Genomic DNA, 15,788 nt, shown 5'->3' with positions numbered 1-15,788 from the left:
ATGATCAAGAATTATAAAAAAAAAAGGAACAACCCCTTTCTACATGGATTGTAGGGTGGGGTCCCAGTACTGCCACAAACGATCCACAGTTATTGTGCAGAACCCACAATAAAAATGCTAATTTTCCCTGGAAGAATGAAGCATTACAAATCTGCTTGATGGGACTCTGGCTAAATTCTTGGGGTATCAATTAAGGGTATAAACACTACTATCTTAACAGGCCTATAAGGCGTTAATTTGCTGAAAGTGGACTACCCCTTTAATTGAGCATTTTACAATAGGCTGTCTAACACAGAAAACCATTTGAATGACATGGAATTTGATCAACACCGTATATATCTCTATAGATGGCTCACAAATCGATATTTCAATGTTTTTTCTTCTATTGCAGCTGTGTAAAAACAATTGAGATCAATGATACAGCATATGGAAAGTATATTGGAGACATTGAATACCAGTTTAATAAAAATTAGGAAGATCTAATAGAAATTCCAAGCGTGCTTGTCATCACATTTACAAAAGAATCTGGAGCAGGAACAATGTATGCTGAGCAACGTGTGGGCTGTGAAAACACGCAGTGTATAGATGATCGCTAACCAAATAATGAAGACTTTAACCCCCTTCAGGTCGGAGCCTGTTTTAGTCTTCAGGGCGAAGCCGATTTTTTCAAATCTGACATGTGTTACATTATGTGGTAATAACTCTGGAATGCTTTTACCTATCCAAGCGATTCTGAGATTGTTTTCTTGTGACATATTGTACATTAGGTTAGTGAAATAATTTAGTCGATAAATTCAATATTTATTTGTAAAAAACACCAAGATTTAGAGAAAATTTGCAAAAATTAGCATTTTTTCTCAATTTAAATGGATCTGCTTGTAAAACAGATAGTAATACCACACAAAATAGTTACTAGTTTACATTTCCCATATGTCTACTTTGTTTGCATCGTTTTTTGAACATCCTTTTATTTTTCTAGGACGTTACAAGGCTTAGAACTTTAGCAGCAATTTCTCATATTTTCAAGAAAATGTCAAGACTAATTTTAGAAAGTCCCCAATAAGTCACCCAATTTTAAAAACTTCACCCCTCAAAGTATTCAAAACAGCATTCAGAAAGTGTTTTAACCCTTTATGCGTTTCACAGGAATTAAAGCAAAGTAGAGGTGAAACTTATTAATTTTGGTAAAAAAAAATGAAATTTGTTTGTAAAATGTTTTTCTGTAACACAGAAGGTTTTACTCGAGAAATGCAACTCAATATTTATTGCCCAGATTCTGCAGTTTTCAGAAATATCCAACATGTGGCCCTAGTGTGGTAATGGACTGAAACACCGGCCTCAGAAGCAAAGAAGCTCCTAGTGGATTTTGGGGCTTCCTTTTTTTTTTTTTTTAGAATATATTTTAGGCACCATGTCAGTTTTGAAGAGGTCTTGTGATGCCAAAACAGCAAAGACCCCCCAAAAGTGACCCTATTTTGGAAACTACACCCCTCAAGGAATTTTCTAGGGGTAAAGTTAGCATTTTGACCCCACCGTTGTTTTAGCGGAATTCATTGGAATTAGTCTGTAAAAGTGAAAATCTAGTTTTTTTTCTGAAAAAAGTAGACATTTTTAATTTTTACAAGTACTAAAGGAGAAAAAGCACCCCAACATTTGTAAAACAATTTCTCCCGAATACGGTAATACACCATATGTGGTAATAAACTGCTGTTTGGACCCACAGCAGGGCTTAGAAGGGAAGGAGCGCTATTTGGCTTTTGGAGCTCAAATTTAGCGGAAATGGTTTTCGGGTGCCATGCCGAATTTGCAAAGCCCCTGAGAGGCCAAAACAGTGGAAACCACACAAAAGTGACCCCATTTGGGAAACTACACCACTTAAGGAATCTATCTAGGGATATAGTGAGCATTTAGACCCCACAGGTCTTTTGCAGATTTTATTAGAATTAGGCTGTGAAAATGAATATCAACATTATTTCCACTAAAATGTAGAATTTTTTCAATTTCACAAAAGGATAAAGGAGGAAAAAAGCACCCAAACATTTGTAAAACAAGTTCTCCCGAGTACGGCAATACCCCACATGTATAAATGTTTTTTTCCATTAGAAAATAATTAACCCTTTCCGGACTGATCTTTTTTTTGTCCCCCTCCTGGCTTCCAAGAGCCATAACTTTTTTATTTTTCCGTCAATAGAGTGGTGTGAGAGCTTAGTTTTTGCAGGACAAGCTGTAGTTTTTATTGGTACCATTTTTTTTTTTAGTACATACAACTTTGAGCACTTTTATTACATTTTTTGTTAGAGCCAAGGTGACCAAAAAACAGTGATTTTGAAGCTTTAAATTCTTTATTTTTCACGGCATTCACCGTGCAAGTTAAATAATGGTATATTGTAATAGTTTGGACTTTTAGGGTATGTGCACACACACTAATTACGTCCGTAATTGACGGACATATTTCGGCCGCAAGTACCGGACCGAACACAGTGCAGGGAGCCGGGCTCCTAGCATCATACTTATGTACGATGCTAGGAGTCCCTGCCTCGCTGCAAGACAACTGTCCTGTACTGAAAACATGATTACAGTACGGGACAGTTGTCCTGCAGCGAGACAGGGACTCCTAGCATCGTACATAAGTATGATGCTAAGAGCACGGCTCCCTGCACTATGTTCGGTCCGGTACTTGCGGCCGAAATATGTCCGTCAATTACGGACGTAATTAGTGTGTGTGCACATACCCTCACAGACACAGCAATACAGATTGTGTCTTTTTTACATTACTTTAGAGAATTATTTTTTTTCACTAATAACTATTTACTTTTGTTTTTACACATTTTATTAGTCCCCCCAGGGGACTTGAACTAGCTGGTACAATACACTGAAATACTAATGTATTGCAGTATATTGTCATTTTCACAGGCTCCTGTACCAGCGTGATCGCTGTTCCTGTCTGTTAGTCCCGGGAGTTCGCTGTAATACACAGCTGACACCCGCCGCGTATGGCGCGGGCTCAGCGCGTGAGTCTGATCCATACATCACCCCCAACACCACGACATGCTATTAAGTCGTGGTGTGTGAAGGGGGTTAATGAGCAGCGCTGTATGTGGCTAGTGTCGCACTGATAAATGGTGTCCAATCTTATCCGCTTTTGGAACACTGCACATTTTGTATCGCCATATTCTGAGAGCCAGAACTTCTTTATTTTTCCTTCACCGGAGCTGTGTGAGGGCTTATTTGTTGCGGGACAATCTGTAGTTTTCATTGGTACCATTTTAGGGTACATGCGATTTTTATGATCACTTTTTATTCCATTTTTTGGCATGCAAGGTGACCAAAAACCATAAATTCTCACAATGTTTTTTATTCTTTTTTTTTTTACGGGGCTATAAATGACCATTTTACTTTACTCTGCGGGTTGAAACGATTACGGCAATACCATATGTATGTCTTTGTTTTGCAGCGTTTGCACTTATTTATAAAAATAAATTATTTTTTGTGTCACCATATTCTGAGAGCCATAACATTTTTATTTTTCAGTCAAAAAAGCTGTGCAAGTGCTTGTTTTTTTGCGGGTCAGGTTGTAGTTTTTATTGGTACTATTTTGGCGTACATGCGACTTTTTGATCACTTTTATTGTAAATATAAAGAAAGGCCTTATATTCTCAATTCTGGTTTTGGCTTACAAAATGCAGGCCAAATCTGCTCTGTGGGAACCCAACCTAGAAGTAAATTCAGAGTGTATGAACCATTAGAAAGGAGGGAAGGGGGAGGGGAAACGGGCTGATAATTAGAGAAAAATGCATTTTTATATAATAAAATAAATTACAACGTTTATTATATTTGCTTGTACTATTGATTTACGCAAATTTTGTTGAAAAGTTGGCTACTATTTAAATGAGGGTTACAAGGGCTGCTTATGCAAAAATTGTTGCATTCCGGCTAAAATAGAAAAAGGTTAGTCCTTTCTATTTTTTTAATATTGTGAATTGCAAAGTTTAATAAAAATCTACAAGATTATCAACAAAAAAAACAAAACCGATTTGGTAGCTTTTTTAAACAAATTGAGAAAACCCTAAAAACACAAAGTTGAACGTATTTGAATTGCCAATTTGCGGTTTTTAAAAAAAAATAATGAATAAAAACTTACTGGACATGGGCACGAATAAGGGTCCTCTTACACGATGCAATGTGGGCAATGTAAACGAGCACCGATCAACAAGTCTCATCATTGATCGACGCTCATTTGCACCTTTCTCAAGCGATCGTTTCCCAAGCAATCATTACTACGTTTACACAGGGAGATGTGCTAGCGACAACGATAATATTTTCGGCTACATAATCTATACAATCATCGGCTCATCATTGCTTTGTTTACACAGGGCAATAAATCGGCAATGAACGCTCGTTTGCTCGATAATTGGCTTGTGTAAAACGGCCTTAAGAAACAACCTAAATTGTAATTGAATGCCTAGCATTACATAAGTGAAAACAATAGCTGATGTTTAATGATTTAGACTCTCTAATTCTGTAACATAGATTTGTGTACCTGTACATTAAAAGCATTATTGTGAAATCGGACACATCAAGTTACATAGAGGCAGTTGCATTAAAACTGAAGACACACTGGGAAACACAGTATTCAATTGACATTATATTTTGCACATGAATTTCATTAAAACTAGTTCTTTAATGCGTGTCTTAAACAATACTCTGCAAAACTCTGTTTCTAGATTAGCAAATGTGTGGCAGGATTGTAGCTCTGTAATACAAAAACAGCACAGAAAAGTACATGTTCACAGAACAAATATAGTACAAATTTAACTCAAACAAATTTGATTCCTTTCGCTTCTGGAGGCAGGTAATCCTGATTGACCGGCTCACCATACATGGGATTATATTTGTAGCCTTTGCCATAACCCAAATTCTTCATGAGCTTTGTTGGTGCGTTTCGCAAGTGGAGGGGGACTGGCGGTAAAGGCCCCTTATGGTTTTTTAAGTGCTCTTTCACCTTGCTGTATGCACTATATGCTGCAATTGATTTTGGGGCACGGGCTAAGTACATAACACACTGGGCCAGTATAACCTGCAAATGAAACATAAAAGCAGAATTTATTAGCAGTTCGCTAAATAGTAAAGTAAACAAATATTTTATTTTACTATATAAAACTTAAGTGAAACTTCACTTAACAATTTTCCATATCTGTAAGGATAGGCTGTGAGAACAGATCAAATTTTTAATCTTTATAAATCCAAAACTTTTAAAGCATACCTGTAACTGCATCCAAAAATAAATAAATAAATAAATAAATAAAAAAAAGAGTACATATTGTGCTTACTTTGATGCTGCTACTATTCCATGCTTTTATTTTGGTCATGGCAGTATTCTAGCCCCTTGCAGCTGCATGATTGTCTTGCTCAGATTCTTTTCATTGACTCAATTACAGGTGACGTGTACTGTGGAGTGTGACATTTCCATGACTTTCCATCATGCATTGTGCATACTCGGAAGTAGGGATGCACGGTGCATCGAAACTTCTATACTGTTTCGATACTGTGCATCCCTAAACGGTTCGATACCGCTATTTCCTGTATTTCGATACTTCGCTGCGCAGCCGCACAGCTCAGTATAGTAATACATGAATGTATGGGAGCGCGGCTGCGGCTGTGTAATTCAGCCACAGCCCCGCTCCTTAGTCATGATAAGTTCGCGGGGTCAGGATGATGCGATGCGGCCGGCGCTGCACTAATGAGCGGCGGCACTGAAGACAGAACATGGCGGGCGCTCTACAAAACACCCCCGTGTTCTGTCCTCAGTGCCTGAACTGCCGCTCATTAGTGCAGCGCCGGCAGCACCTCCTCATGCTGACCGCGCGCGCACTTCCTGTCAGGAGCGGGGCAATGGCTGTATTACACAGCCGCAGCCCCGCTCTAACGGCAGAGGTCAGAGAAACCTCTCATCTCCGCCGTTATTCCCCTGAATGCTGCGATCACAGCTGACAGCAGCATTCAGGAGAAAATGAGCAGGGGGGATGCCCCTGGATCGCATCACAGGGAATTCCTGTGACGCGATCGAGGGCCATACCATATATGGGCAGACAGCTCAGGGTCTATTGACTGACCCCAGGGCTGTCTTACCATATTTCATGTTGTTAGGACATACTTTGGTATGTGCTAACAACTGCCTGTGTGCTATCTGTCCACAGGCTAATGCACTGGCGTATATCTGATATATGTCAGTACATTAAAGTTTAAAAATAAAGTAAAAACAAAGTATTGTTAAATTTTTACAAAAATACACATTCACCTTTTTTACAATAAACATTAAAATAAGTCTCAATACATAAAATATACACATTCAATAATGGCGCGGACAACAATTTTTTTGCATCATTTATGATGTGTACGCTGTAAAAAAATGAAATAAACACGGCTTTCATTCACTTATTAATGTGAGGCGCGAGGTGCGATGAATTTACACTCCATGTTCCTCACATTAATAGTAATTAACCCCATCATATACCTCGCACATTAACCCATTATGACTGAGAAACATGATGGGATTACTATTAATGTGAGGCGCGTTCAAAATTCATCACACGTCGCGCCTCACATCAGAAAAAACGGAAGAATTTTTTTTTTATTACTGTTGCCAAAAGTATCGAAATTGGTATCGAAATCGCAATACTAAACGAAGTATCGGTATCGAAGTCCAAATTCTGGTATCGTGACATCCCTACTCGGAAGTGCGCACATGAATGGTCCAATGGGCAGTTGGTCAGTACTAAACCCCTCTTTTGTGTATTTATAATGGATGCATTTCAGAGAGAAGAGCCATAGGAGAGAGACACCCGGGAGTGTGCTGGATGCCTGCATGGACCTGCACCCACTTCCTGTAATCCATCCCAGCATCTCTGTTCTTAGAGACCGATTACTCCTGACAGGCAGTAGACAGCAAAATAAAAGGGCGACACCAAGTGGCTGGCAATTTACTGCGATTTTTTTAAGGTAGAAAACATTTTTGTTTTTAAAGACAATTGCCGTTGGCATAGAATTTATAGTTACCATCAGATGGGAAGAAGTTTGTTCAAATGACAGAGACCATGAACGTGGACCCCTACTTTCATAACATTTTGAAAGGTCATACTGACACGTTGGAAGTTTTGATTGGTGGGGGTCCGAGTACTGAGACCTTCTCTGATCACTATAAAGTGATTCTACACTCCACAGAACACTGGTGGCGTGCTTTACACCACTTAATCTGACGCTTGGCATTGTACTTGGTGATGTAAGGCTTGCATGCAGCTGCACTGCCATGGAAACCAATGCCATGAAGCTCCCGGCACATAGTTTTTCTACGGATGTTAATGCCAAGGGAGGTTTGGAACTCTGCATTTAGGGCGGGTTCACACATAGCGGAATTTCACTTAAATTCTGCTGCGGACACTCCGCAGCGTTAATCCGCAGCGGAGCCGTTTCTCCATTGACTTTCACTTTAATTTAGCAGTGTTCGTTTACACGATGCGTACAATTCCGCTGCGGAGCATAGGCTGCGGAGCGGAATTTGGTGTCCGCAGCATGCTCTGTCTGTTGCGGAGCAGTGGCGGACTGGTTGCGGACTCATGGCGGAATTTCTCCATTGACTTCAATGGAGAGTCAAAATTCCGCAATGAAGTCCGCAGATCTTATGTGTGCTGCGGAGCGTATTGTTTTTACTACCATGACATTTCTTCATTCTGGCTGGACCTATGTATTTCTAGGTCTACAGCCAGACTGAGGAAGTCAATGGGGCTCCCGTAATGACGGGAGCGTTGCTAGGAGACGTCTGTAAATAGTCACTGTCCAGGGTGCTGAAAGAGTTACGCGATCAGCAGTAACTGTTTCTGCACCCGGGACAGTGACTACCGATCTCAATATACATGTATCTGTAAAAAAAAATATAAGTTCATACTTACCGAGAACTCCCTGCGTCTGTCTCCAGTCCGGCCTCCCAGGATGACGTTTCAGTGTAAGTGACGGCTGCAGCCAATCACAGGCCAAGCACAGGCTGCAGCGGTCACATGGACTGCCGCGTCATCCAGGGAGGTCGGGCCGGATGCCGAAAGAGGGACGCGTCACCAAGACAACGGGCGGTAAGTATGAAATTCTTTGACTTTCACTAGGGAAAGTGCTGTCCCTTCTCTCTATCCTGCACTGAATAGGGAGAAGAGAAGCACTTTTCCTGCAGTCCGCAGCGGCCAGTCCGCATCAATTTTCTGCACATTTTGTGCAGATCCGCTGCAGAATCTGCAACGCAGATTCTGTGCGGCATTGATGCGGACAGTTGCGGAGGAATTCCGCCATGTGTGGTCATGCCCTTACTGAGTCAGCAACTTTCATGAACTATGTGCCTCAGCACTAGGCGACAGCGCTCTGTAACTTTACGTGGTTGGCCAACATCGTGGCAGAGTTGCTGTGGTTCCGAAACGCTTCCTTTTTCTAATACCACTTAAAGTTGATCATGGAATATCTAGGAGGGAAGAAATTTCACCAACTGACTTGTTGCCAAGGTTGTTGCTATTCCAGTACCACGCTAGAATTCAGTGAACTCTTTAGAACGACCCATTGTATCACAAATATTTGTAAAGGCGACATACAATGAATAACGGCTATGTACACCTTTGAAAACATCTTTTTTTTCCCCGTTATCGAATACATCTAAGTTATGAACCTAGATGTGATCGGTAACCGCTCGATCAAGACCAACTGTCACTAAACCCGTCAGTGCCGCTGACCTGACTGATACAGGTTTCAGCACTAGTTACAGCTGTTCTATATACAGGATACAAAGCAGCTGTATCTAAAAAAGTAATAATTTTTAAGTAATAGAAAGTTGCACCAAACACACTGATACAATTTTATATTAAAAAAAACAACAAGTTTTCCAAGGTGTACATAGCCTTTAGCCCATTAGTGACCAGCCTATTTTAGGTCTTAATGACCAAGCAAATTTTTATGTTTTACCAAGCTGTAACTTTATTTTTTGGTCGACAAGGACTTTTTTTTTTGCGGGACATGTTGTATAGCACCATTTTGGGGTACATATAATTTATTGACTAACTTTTAAACTTTTTTTTTTGGTGTGGGGATAGAAAAAAAATAAGCAATATTGCCATTCTTTTTTGCATCTTAAATTTACACCTTTTACCGAGTGGTATAGATAACAATTTTTTTACGGGACGACTTGTAGTTTTTATTGGTACTATTTTGGGAGAAATACGACTTTTTGAATAGGATGAATACTATACAGCAATTCTGACATAGTCTTTTTACTTTATTTGTTACGGCGTTCACCGTGCACGTTAAATATTGTAATCGCTTTATAGTTGGGAGTAATTACAGACGCGGCAATATTATAAACCTTTAACTTTTTTTAGTCCCACTGGGGGACTTTACTATGCGATCATTGGATCGCCTTTATAATAGACTGCAATACTTCGGTATTGCAGTGTATGATTGCCTGTCAGTGTAAAACCGACAGGCATCTGTTAGGTCATGCCTCTGGCATTTACTGAAACCAGACCTGGAGACCTTTGTTAGGCCCCTGGCTGCTATAAAAACCATCGGCACCCTGCAATCGTGTGCCAATGGGGTGATAGAGGGAGCCCCCTCCCTCTAAAACAGATATGCGGCGGTCACTATTGACTGCCGCACCTAAGGGCTTAAACGGGTGAGATCAATGCAGATTTATATCCTGCCCGCTCGGGCAGGTCTGCTCCAAGCCTTCCGCTACCTGAGCAGGGAGCTTTTACTCCTCCAGACGGATGCAGCACAGTGAAAAGGCTACTGCATCAGAAAATAATTCCGCTTTTATACAGACACCTATTTATACATACAGCTAGAGTACAAAGGGTAGCAGACACCATGAAATGCACTTTTACTGCTGTGTTAATTCAGGTTATGTCAATGTTACATTGTAAACACATTTGGAAAATGCTTGAATTTATGCCAATGAAAAGTGTCTGGAACTTCCAGCAGAGTCATCGAGCATCACATAGCTGCAGAACATGGACAAATACATAATAATGTTCTAATTTTACACATACGCAGTAGTGTTCAAAAAAATAGCAGTGAGAGCGCAAATCATTATAAAATAACTTTTATTTGCCTAAATGCACTGGAAATACTACACATTCAATTCCAAATAAAAACATTAACAAATTGCATCCAGTTTGTGTTAATCCTTTACAGAAAGTAAAGAAAAAGGAATATTAGGCTGTTAAAAAAAAAATAGCAGTGCCAAAAACTCAAAAGTGTAATGTATAAACTGAAAAAAATGTTTCAGATTTCACTTGACGGATCTAATATTTAGTGGCATAACCATTGTTTCTGAGAACGGCTTGACATCTGTGTTACATGGATGGAGTGGACCAACTTCTGGCACCTCTGAACACTTATACCAGTCCAGGAAGATTGGACGACATTCCACAGTTCTTCTGCATTTTTGGGTTTTGCCTCAAACCGCATTTTTGATGTTACCCCAAAAGTTCTCTATGGGATTGAGCCATTACCTCAATCCTACAGTAATTCTCCATTACCTCAATCCTGTTTGTCTGTAACCAAGATATTGATCACTTACTGGAGTGTTATGGGTAATTGTCGTGTTGATACAGCCATATTCAAACTGATCCATGATCCCTTGTATGCGATAAATAGGCCAACACCATGGTATGAGAAATATAATGATTTTTTCACCACTATGCTTTACTGTCCTCACAGTGTACTGTGACTTGAATTCAGTGCTCGGGGGTCGTCTGACATTCTGTCTGCGGCCACTAGATCCAAAAAGAACAACTTTGCTTTCATCAGTCAACAAAATGTGTCGCCATTTCTCTTTGGGCCAGTCAATGTGTTCCTTGGCAAATTTTAAACTATTCAGGACATGTCTTTTTTTCAACAATGGGACTTTGCGGGGAGATCTTGGGGTAACTTGGCTTCACTTAATAGTCTTCTGATTGTAGCAGAACTCACTGATAACTTCAGATCTTCTTTCATCGTTTTGGAGGTGATCATTGGTTGAGCCTTTGCCATTTTGTTTATTCTTCTATCCAATCGAACAGATGTTCCCCACTTCCTTCTGCATCTTTAAGGTTTTGGTTGCCACTTCAATGCATTTGAAATCATTTCAGCTGAGCAGCCTATAATTTGCTGCACTTCTCTATAAGTTTTTCCCTCTCCAATCAACTTTTTAATCAAAGTACGTTTTTAATCAGAACAATGCCTGGAACGACCCATTTTCCTGAGTATTTCAGAAAGAAATGCACTATAACCAACATGTTCAACAATTGCCACCCTCCTACCTTAAATAAGGGCCAAAATTGACACCTGTTATTCCACGGAATAAATGACTTCACCAATTTAACGCCTCACTGCTATTATTTTGTACAAGTCCCTTTCAATGAATGATTCAATTACTCAGAATGAGCGGCATGCATGTCCTAATTGTTGGCTCTGGTTTTCTCTACTATGTAGAAATATTACTTCTACCAAAAATATTGATTTAATCATGTCAATTATGTTGGACTGCTATTTTTTTGAACACTACTGTATGTATATTTGCACTTTTGGGGAAGATGTATGCGGAGCATAATTTTCATAGGCGTCCGTGTACAGAAATTAAAAGCAATTTCGGTCACTTGACATTACAATAACACTTGTTGCCGTAGATAACGGAGGAAGCTCTAGATAAGCAAAGGGAAAAGTGCCTTACATCACATTCCGGCATTCCAATAAAATGGCAGGCTTGGTAAGCTGAAACTGCCTGGGGTAAAGCTAGAGGATCTGCCAGTCCTGAGAAAAAACAAAAAAAAACAAACATAGTCCACATTTAAAATCATAACAAAAAAACAATTTACACAAATCCGTATTAATCTGTGTTTTAAAATACACATTACAATACATTGATAATATACTTTGTGTTTTAAAGGGCTTTTACCATCAGGGACATTTATGACGTATCCATAGGATACGTCATAAATGTCAGATAGATGCGGGTCCCACCTCTGGGACCCGCACCTATCTCTGGAACGGTGCCCCCTAAACCCCATTCTACCGGTGTATTTCCGATGAAGCGTGTGATTTCCGACCACGTTAGATGAAAACAGCGTTTTGGCAAAGTGTATGGCAGTTACGGAAACAGCGTAGCTCGCATGCTATTATTAACAACAACTCCCAGCTAATAAATTTGACCTAAATCGACAAAAAATTATAGCATTTGTCCTGCTTATGTATTTAGCTTAGGGTTTTCCAGCAAAGTAAGAATACTCCTCCAAACAAATTTTTTTCACTAGATTATGGTTATAAAGCCATTTTTCTTTAAGATCACAGTCAAAATATTTTTTTTTTACGGCATCCAATTTATCAATTTGTGTCCTAAACAGAGGGAAATCAAGAATTTCAATAACAAATATCATAATTTTTATTGAAAATCGACAGTCGGTCATTATTTGTGAATTTAAGATGTTTAGGGAGGGGGGCGCTATATAGTCTAAATAAAATGGATGTATAAGGGGGAGGGAGGGGGTACATCATAAATAAATATATTGACAGACCATGCATTTCAATAAAAAGGACAATCTGTCTGTTTGAAATAGATATGTGATGAGACAGAGGTTTAGCGTGTGGCAAAACAGCAGGTTTTTTTTTTTTTTTTGTTTGTTTTTTTGAGTACTTGTGGAGTTGTGCGTGTGCTGGAAGGTTACTGGTGTGTCCATAAGTTAGTCTTTAATTGCATAAACCATCCTTAACACGTTAGTAACCGCCCCGTAGTGTTTTTACGGCGGCCACGAACTGGCTTTATTCCGATGCAATAGCCTTTTTACGGCGCTGCATCAGAATAAATAAACAGAGCAGGGAGCCGTTACATCTCCCTGCTCTCAGCTGCCAGACGTAGCGGAGGGCTGGGGGCACCCCTGCTCTAACAGGTGAGATAGATATCAGTATTGTTCGCACGCGTTTAACCCCTCAAATGCGGTGCTCACTAACGAGCGCCGCATCCGAGTGGTTATTGAGAGAGCGAGGGAGCTCCCTCTCATCCCACCAGCACCCAGCGAAAGGATCGCCGGGTACCGGTGTCTTCTATGGCAGCCGGGAAGCCTAATAAAGGCCCCCAAGGTCTGCCTGTAGTGTATGCCTGCTAGGTCATGCCAGAGGCATGGCCTAGCAGATGCCTGTCCGTTTTACACGAACAGGCATAATACACTGCAATACAGAAGTATTGCAGTGTATTATAAATGCGATCGGAGGATCGCATAGTGAAGTCCCCTAGTTTGGCTAGTAAAAAAAAAAAAAAAAAGGTTTAACCCCTTAGTGACCACCAATACGCCTTTTGGTCACTAAGGGGCCTTAGGCTAGGCTGACGCCTTTTCACGTGAGCCTGGTCTAAGTCCTGCACGGTTCTCCCGTGCAGGCTGGAGCCGGGGCTCTGCTGTCTGATGACAGCTGAGCTCCTGCTCCAATGCCCGCGATCGAAGTTTACTTCGACCGCGGCCGTTTAACCCGTTAAATGCCGCCAATAGCGACCGCGGCATTTAACTTTGTTTACAGAGGGAGTGAGCTCCCTCTGTCACCCATCGGCGGCCCGCGAATGCAATCGCGGGTCTCCGATGGGGTGTCATGGCAGCCGGGGGCTTGATAAAAGCCCCCAGGTCTGCCCTGGACATATGCCTATTAGGACGCGCCGGAGGCACATCCTAACAGATTGCCTGTCAGATTTACACTGACAGGCAATAATGCTCTGGTATACAAAGTATACCAGAGCATTATAGCAGCGATCTGAAGATCGCACAGTAAAGTCTCCTAGTGGGACTAGTGAAATAAATAATAAATGTGAAATAAAGATTAATAATAAAAGTTACAGTAAAAAATAAAAATAAAAAGTGGTTTAATTTAGTAAAAGTGTAAAAAATAAATAAAAGTACACATATATGGTATCGCCGCGACCGTAATGACTCCATTAATAAAGTTAATATATAATTTAAACCGCAAGGTGAACACCGTAAAAAAAACAAAACTGCAAAAAACAAAATGGCGAAATTGCAACTTTTTTCCATTGCCCCCCATAAAAGTCACAATAAAAATGAATCAATAAGTCCCATGCACCCCAAAACAGTACCAATCAAAACTACGTCTCGTCCCGCAGAAAACAAACCCAAAAAATCACTACATTGATGGAAAAATAAAAAAGTTACGGCTCTTGGAAAGCAACGATCCAAAAACAAATAATTTTAGTTCAAAAGTGTTTTTATTGTGCAAAAGTCGTAAAACATAAAAAAACCTCTACATATGTGGTATCGCCGTAATCGTACAGACCCATAGAATAAAGGTAACATGTTATTTACGTCACATAGTGAACGGCGTCAATTTAAAAACGCATAGAACAATGGCGGAATTTCAGTTTTTTTTTATAATACCCCCCAAAAAAGTTAATAAAAAAAATTATATGTACCCAAAAATGGTGCTATTAAAAAGTACAACTAATCCCGCAAAAAACAAGTCCTCATACAGCTATGTAGACTACAAAATAAAAAAAAGTTATACCTCTTTGAATGCGACTATAGAAAAACGAATAAAATAGCTTGGTCATTAGGGCCTAAAATGGGCTGGTCACTAAGGGGTTAAAGAGGCTCTGTCACCAGATTTTGCAACCCCTATCTGCTATTGCAGCAGATAGGCGCTGCAATGTAGATTACAGTAACGTTTTTATTTTTAAAAAACGAGCATTTTTGGCCAAGTTATGACCATTTTTGTAGTTATGCAAATGAGGCTTGCAAAAGTCCAAGTGGGCGTGTTTAAAAGTAAAAGTCCAAGTGGGCGTGTATTATGTGCGTACATCGGGGCGTTTTTAATACTTTTACTAGCTGGGCGCTCTGAAGAGAAGTATCATCCACTTCTCTTCAGAACGCCCAGCTTCTGGCAGTGCAGATCTGTGACGTCACTCACAGGTCCTGCATCGTGTCGGCCACATCGGCACCAGAGGCTTCAGTTGATTCTGCAGCAGCATCGGCATTTGCAGGTAAATCGATGTAGCTACTTACCTGCAAACGCTGATGCTGCTGCAGAATCAACTGTAGCCTCTGGTGCCGGTGTGTCCTCGCTCGTCTGACACGATGCAGGACCTGTGAGTGACGTCACAGCGTGATCTGGCAGAAGCTGGGCGTTCTGAAGAGAAGTGGATGATACTTCTCTTCAGAGCGCCCAGCTAGTAAAAGTATTAAAAACGCCCCGATGTACGCACATAATACACGCCCACTTGGACTTTTGCAAGCCTCATTTGCATAACTACAAAAATGGTCATAACTTGGCCAAAAATGCTCGTTTTTTAAAAATAAAAATGTTACTGTAATCTACATTGCAGCGCCTATCTGCTGCAATAGCAGATAGGGGTTGCAAAATCTGGTGACAGAGCCTCTTTAATAAAGAGTTTAAAAAAAAATAAACAAAAAGTGAAAAAAAAATGAAAAAAAGCCACTTTTTCCTCTTACAAACTGCTTTATTATTAAAAAACAAACACACACATATTTGGTATCGCTGCGTCCGTAATGACCCCAACTATAAAGTTATTACATAATATAACCCGCACGGTGAACGTCGTAAAAAATAAAATAAAAAACAATGGAAAAATTGCTGTTTTCTTTTAATTCTGCCTTAAAAAAAATGTGATAAAAAGTCACATCTACTCCAAAATGGTACCAATAAAAACTACAAGTCGTCCCGCACACAAAAAAAAGCCCTCGTAAAACTGCATCGGCGGAAAAATA

At 40.1% G+C, this 15,788-nt stretch overlaps 1 protein-coding gene across 3 annotated transcripts in view; it reads right to left on the bottom strand.

Moving 5' to 3' along the window:
* Positions 1–4,632: 4,632 nt before the first annotated feature.
* Positions 4,633–15,788, bottom strand: part of WRNIP1 (WRN helicase interacting protein 1) — a 118,365-nt gene continuing 107,209 nt past the window's right edge. For 2 of the 3 annotated variants that reach the window (XM_075826695.1, XM_075826696.1), the window contains 2 exons: positions 11,741–11,820; positions 4,633–5,077 (listed from right to left, as the gene is read on the bottom strand). In XM_075826695.1, coding sequence (XP_075682810.1) covers positions 4,817–5,077; positions 11,741–11,820 — 341 coding nt within the window. In that variant the 3' untranslated portion in view covers positions 4,633–4,816. The remainder of the gene's footprint in view (positions 5,078–11,740; positions 11,821–15,788) is intronic. The other variant, XM_075826697.1, reaches the window with a different exon arrangement.

The sequence above is a fragment of the Rhinoderma darwinii genome, chromosome 5, assembly GCF_050947455.1.
Source record: "Rhinoderma darwinii isolate aRhiDar2 chromosome 5, aRhiDar2.hap1, whole genome shotgun sequence".
NCBI lineage: Eukaryota > Metazoa > Chordata > Amphibia > Anura > Rhinodermatidae > Rhinoderma > Rhinoderma darwinii.
This window is presented reverse-complemented; position numbering and strand designations above follow the sequence as displayed.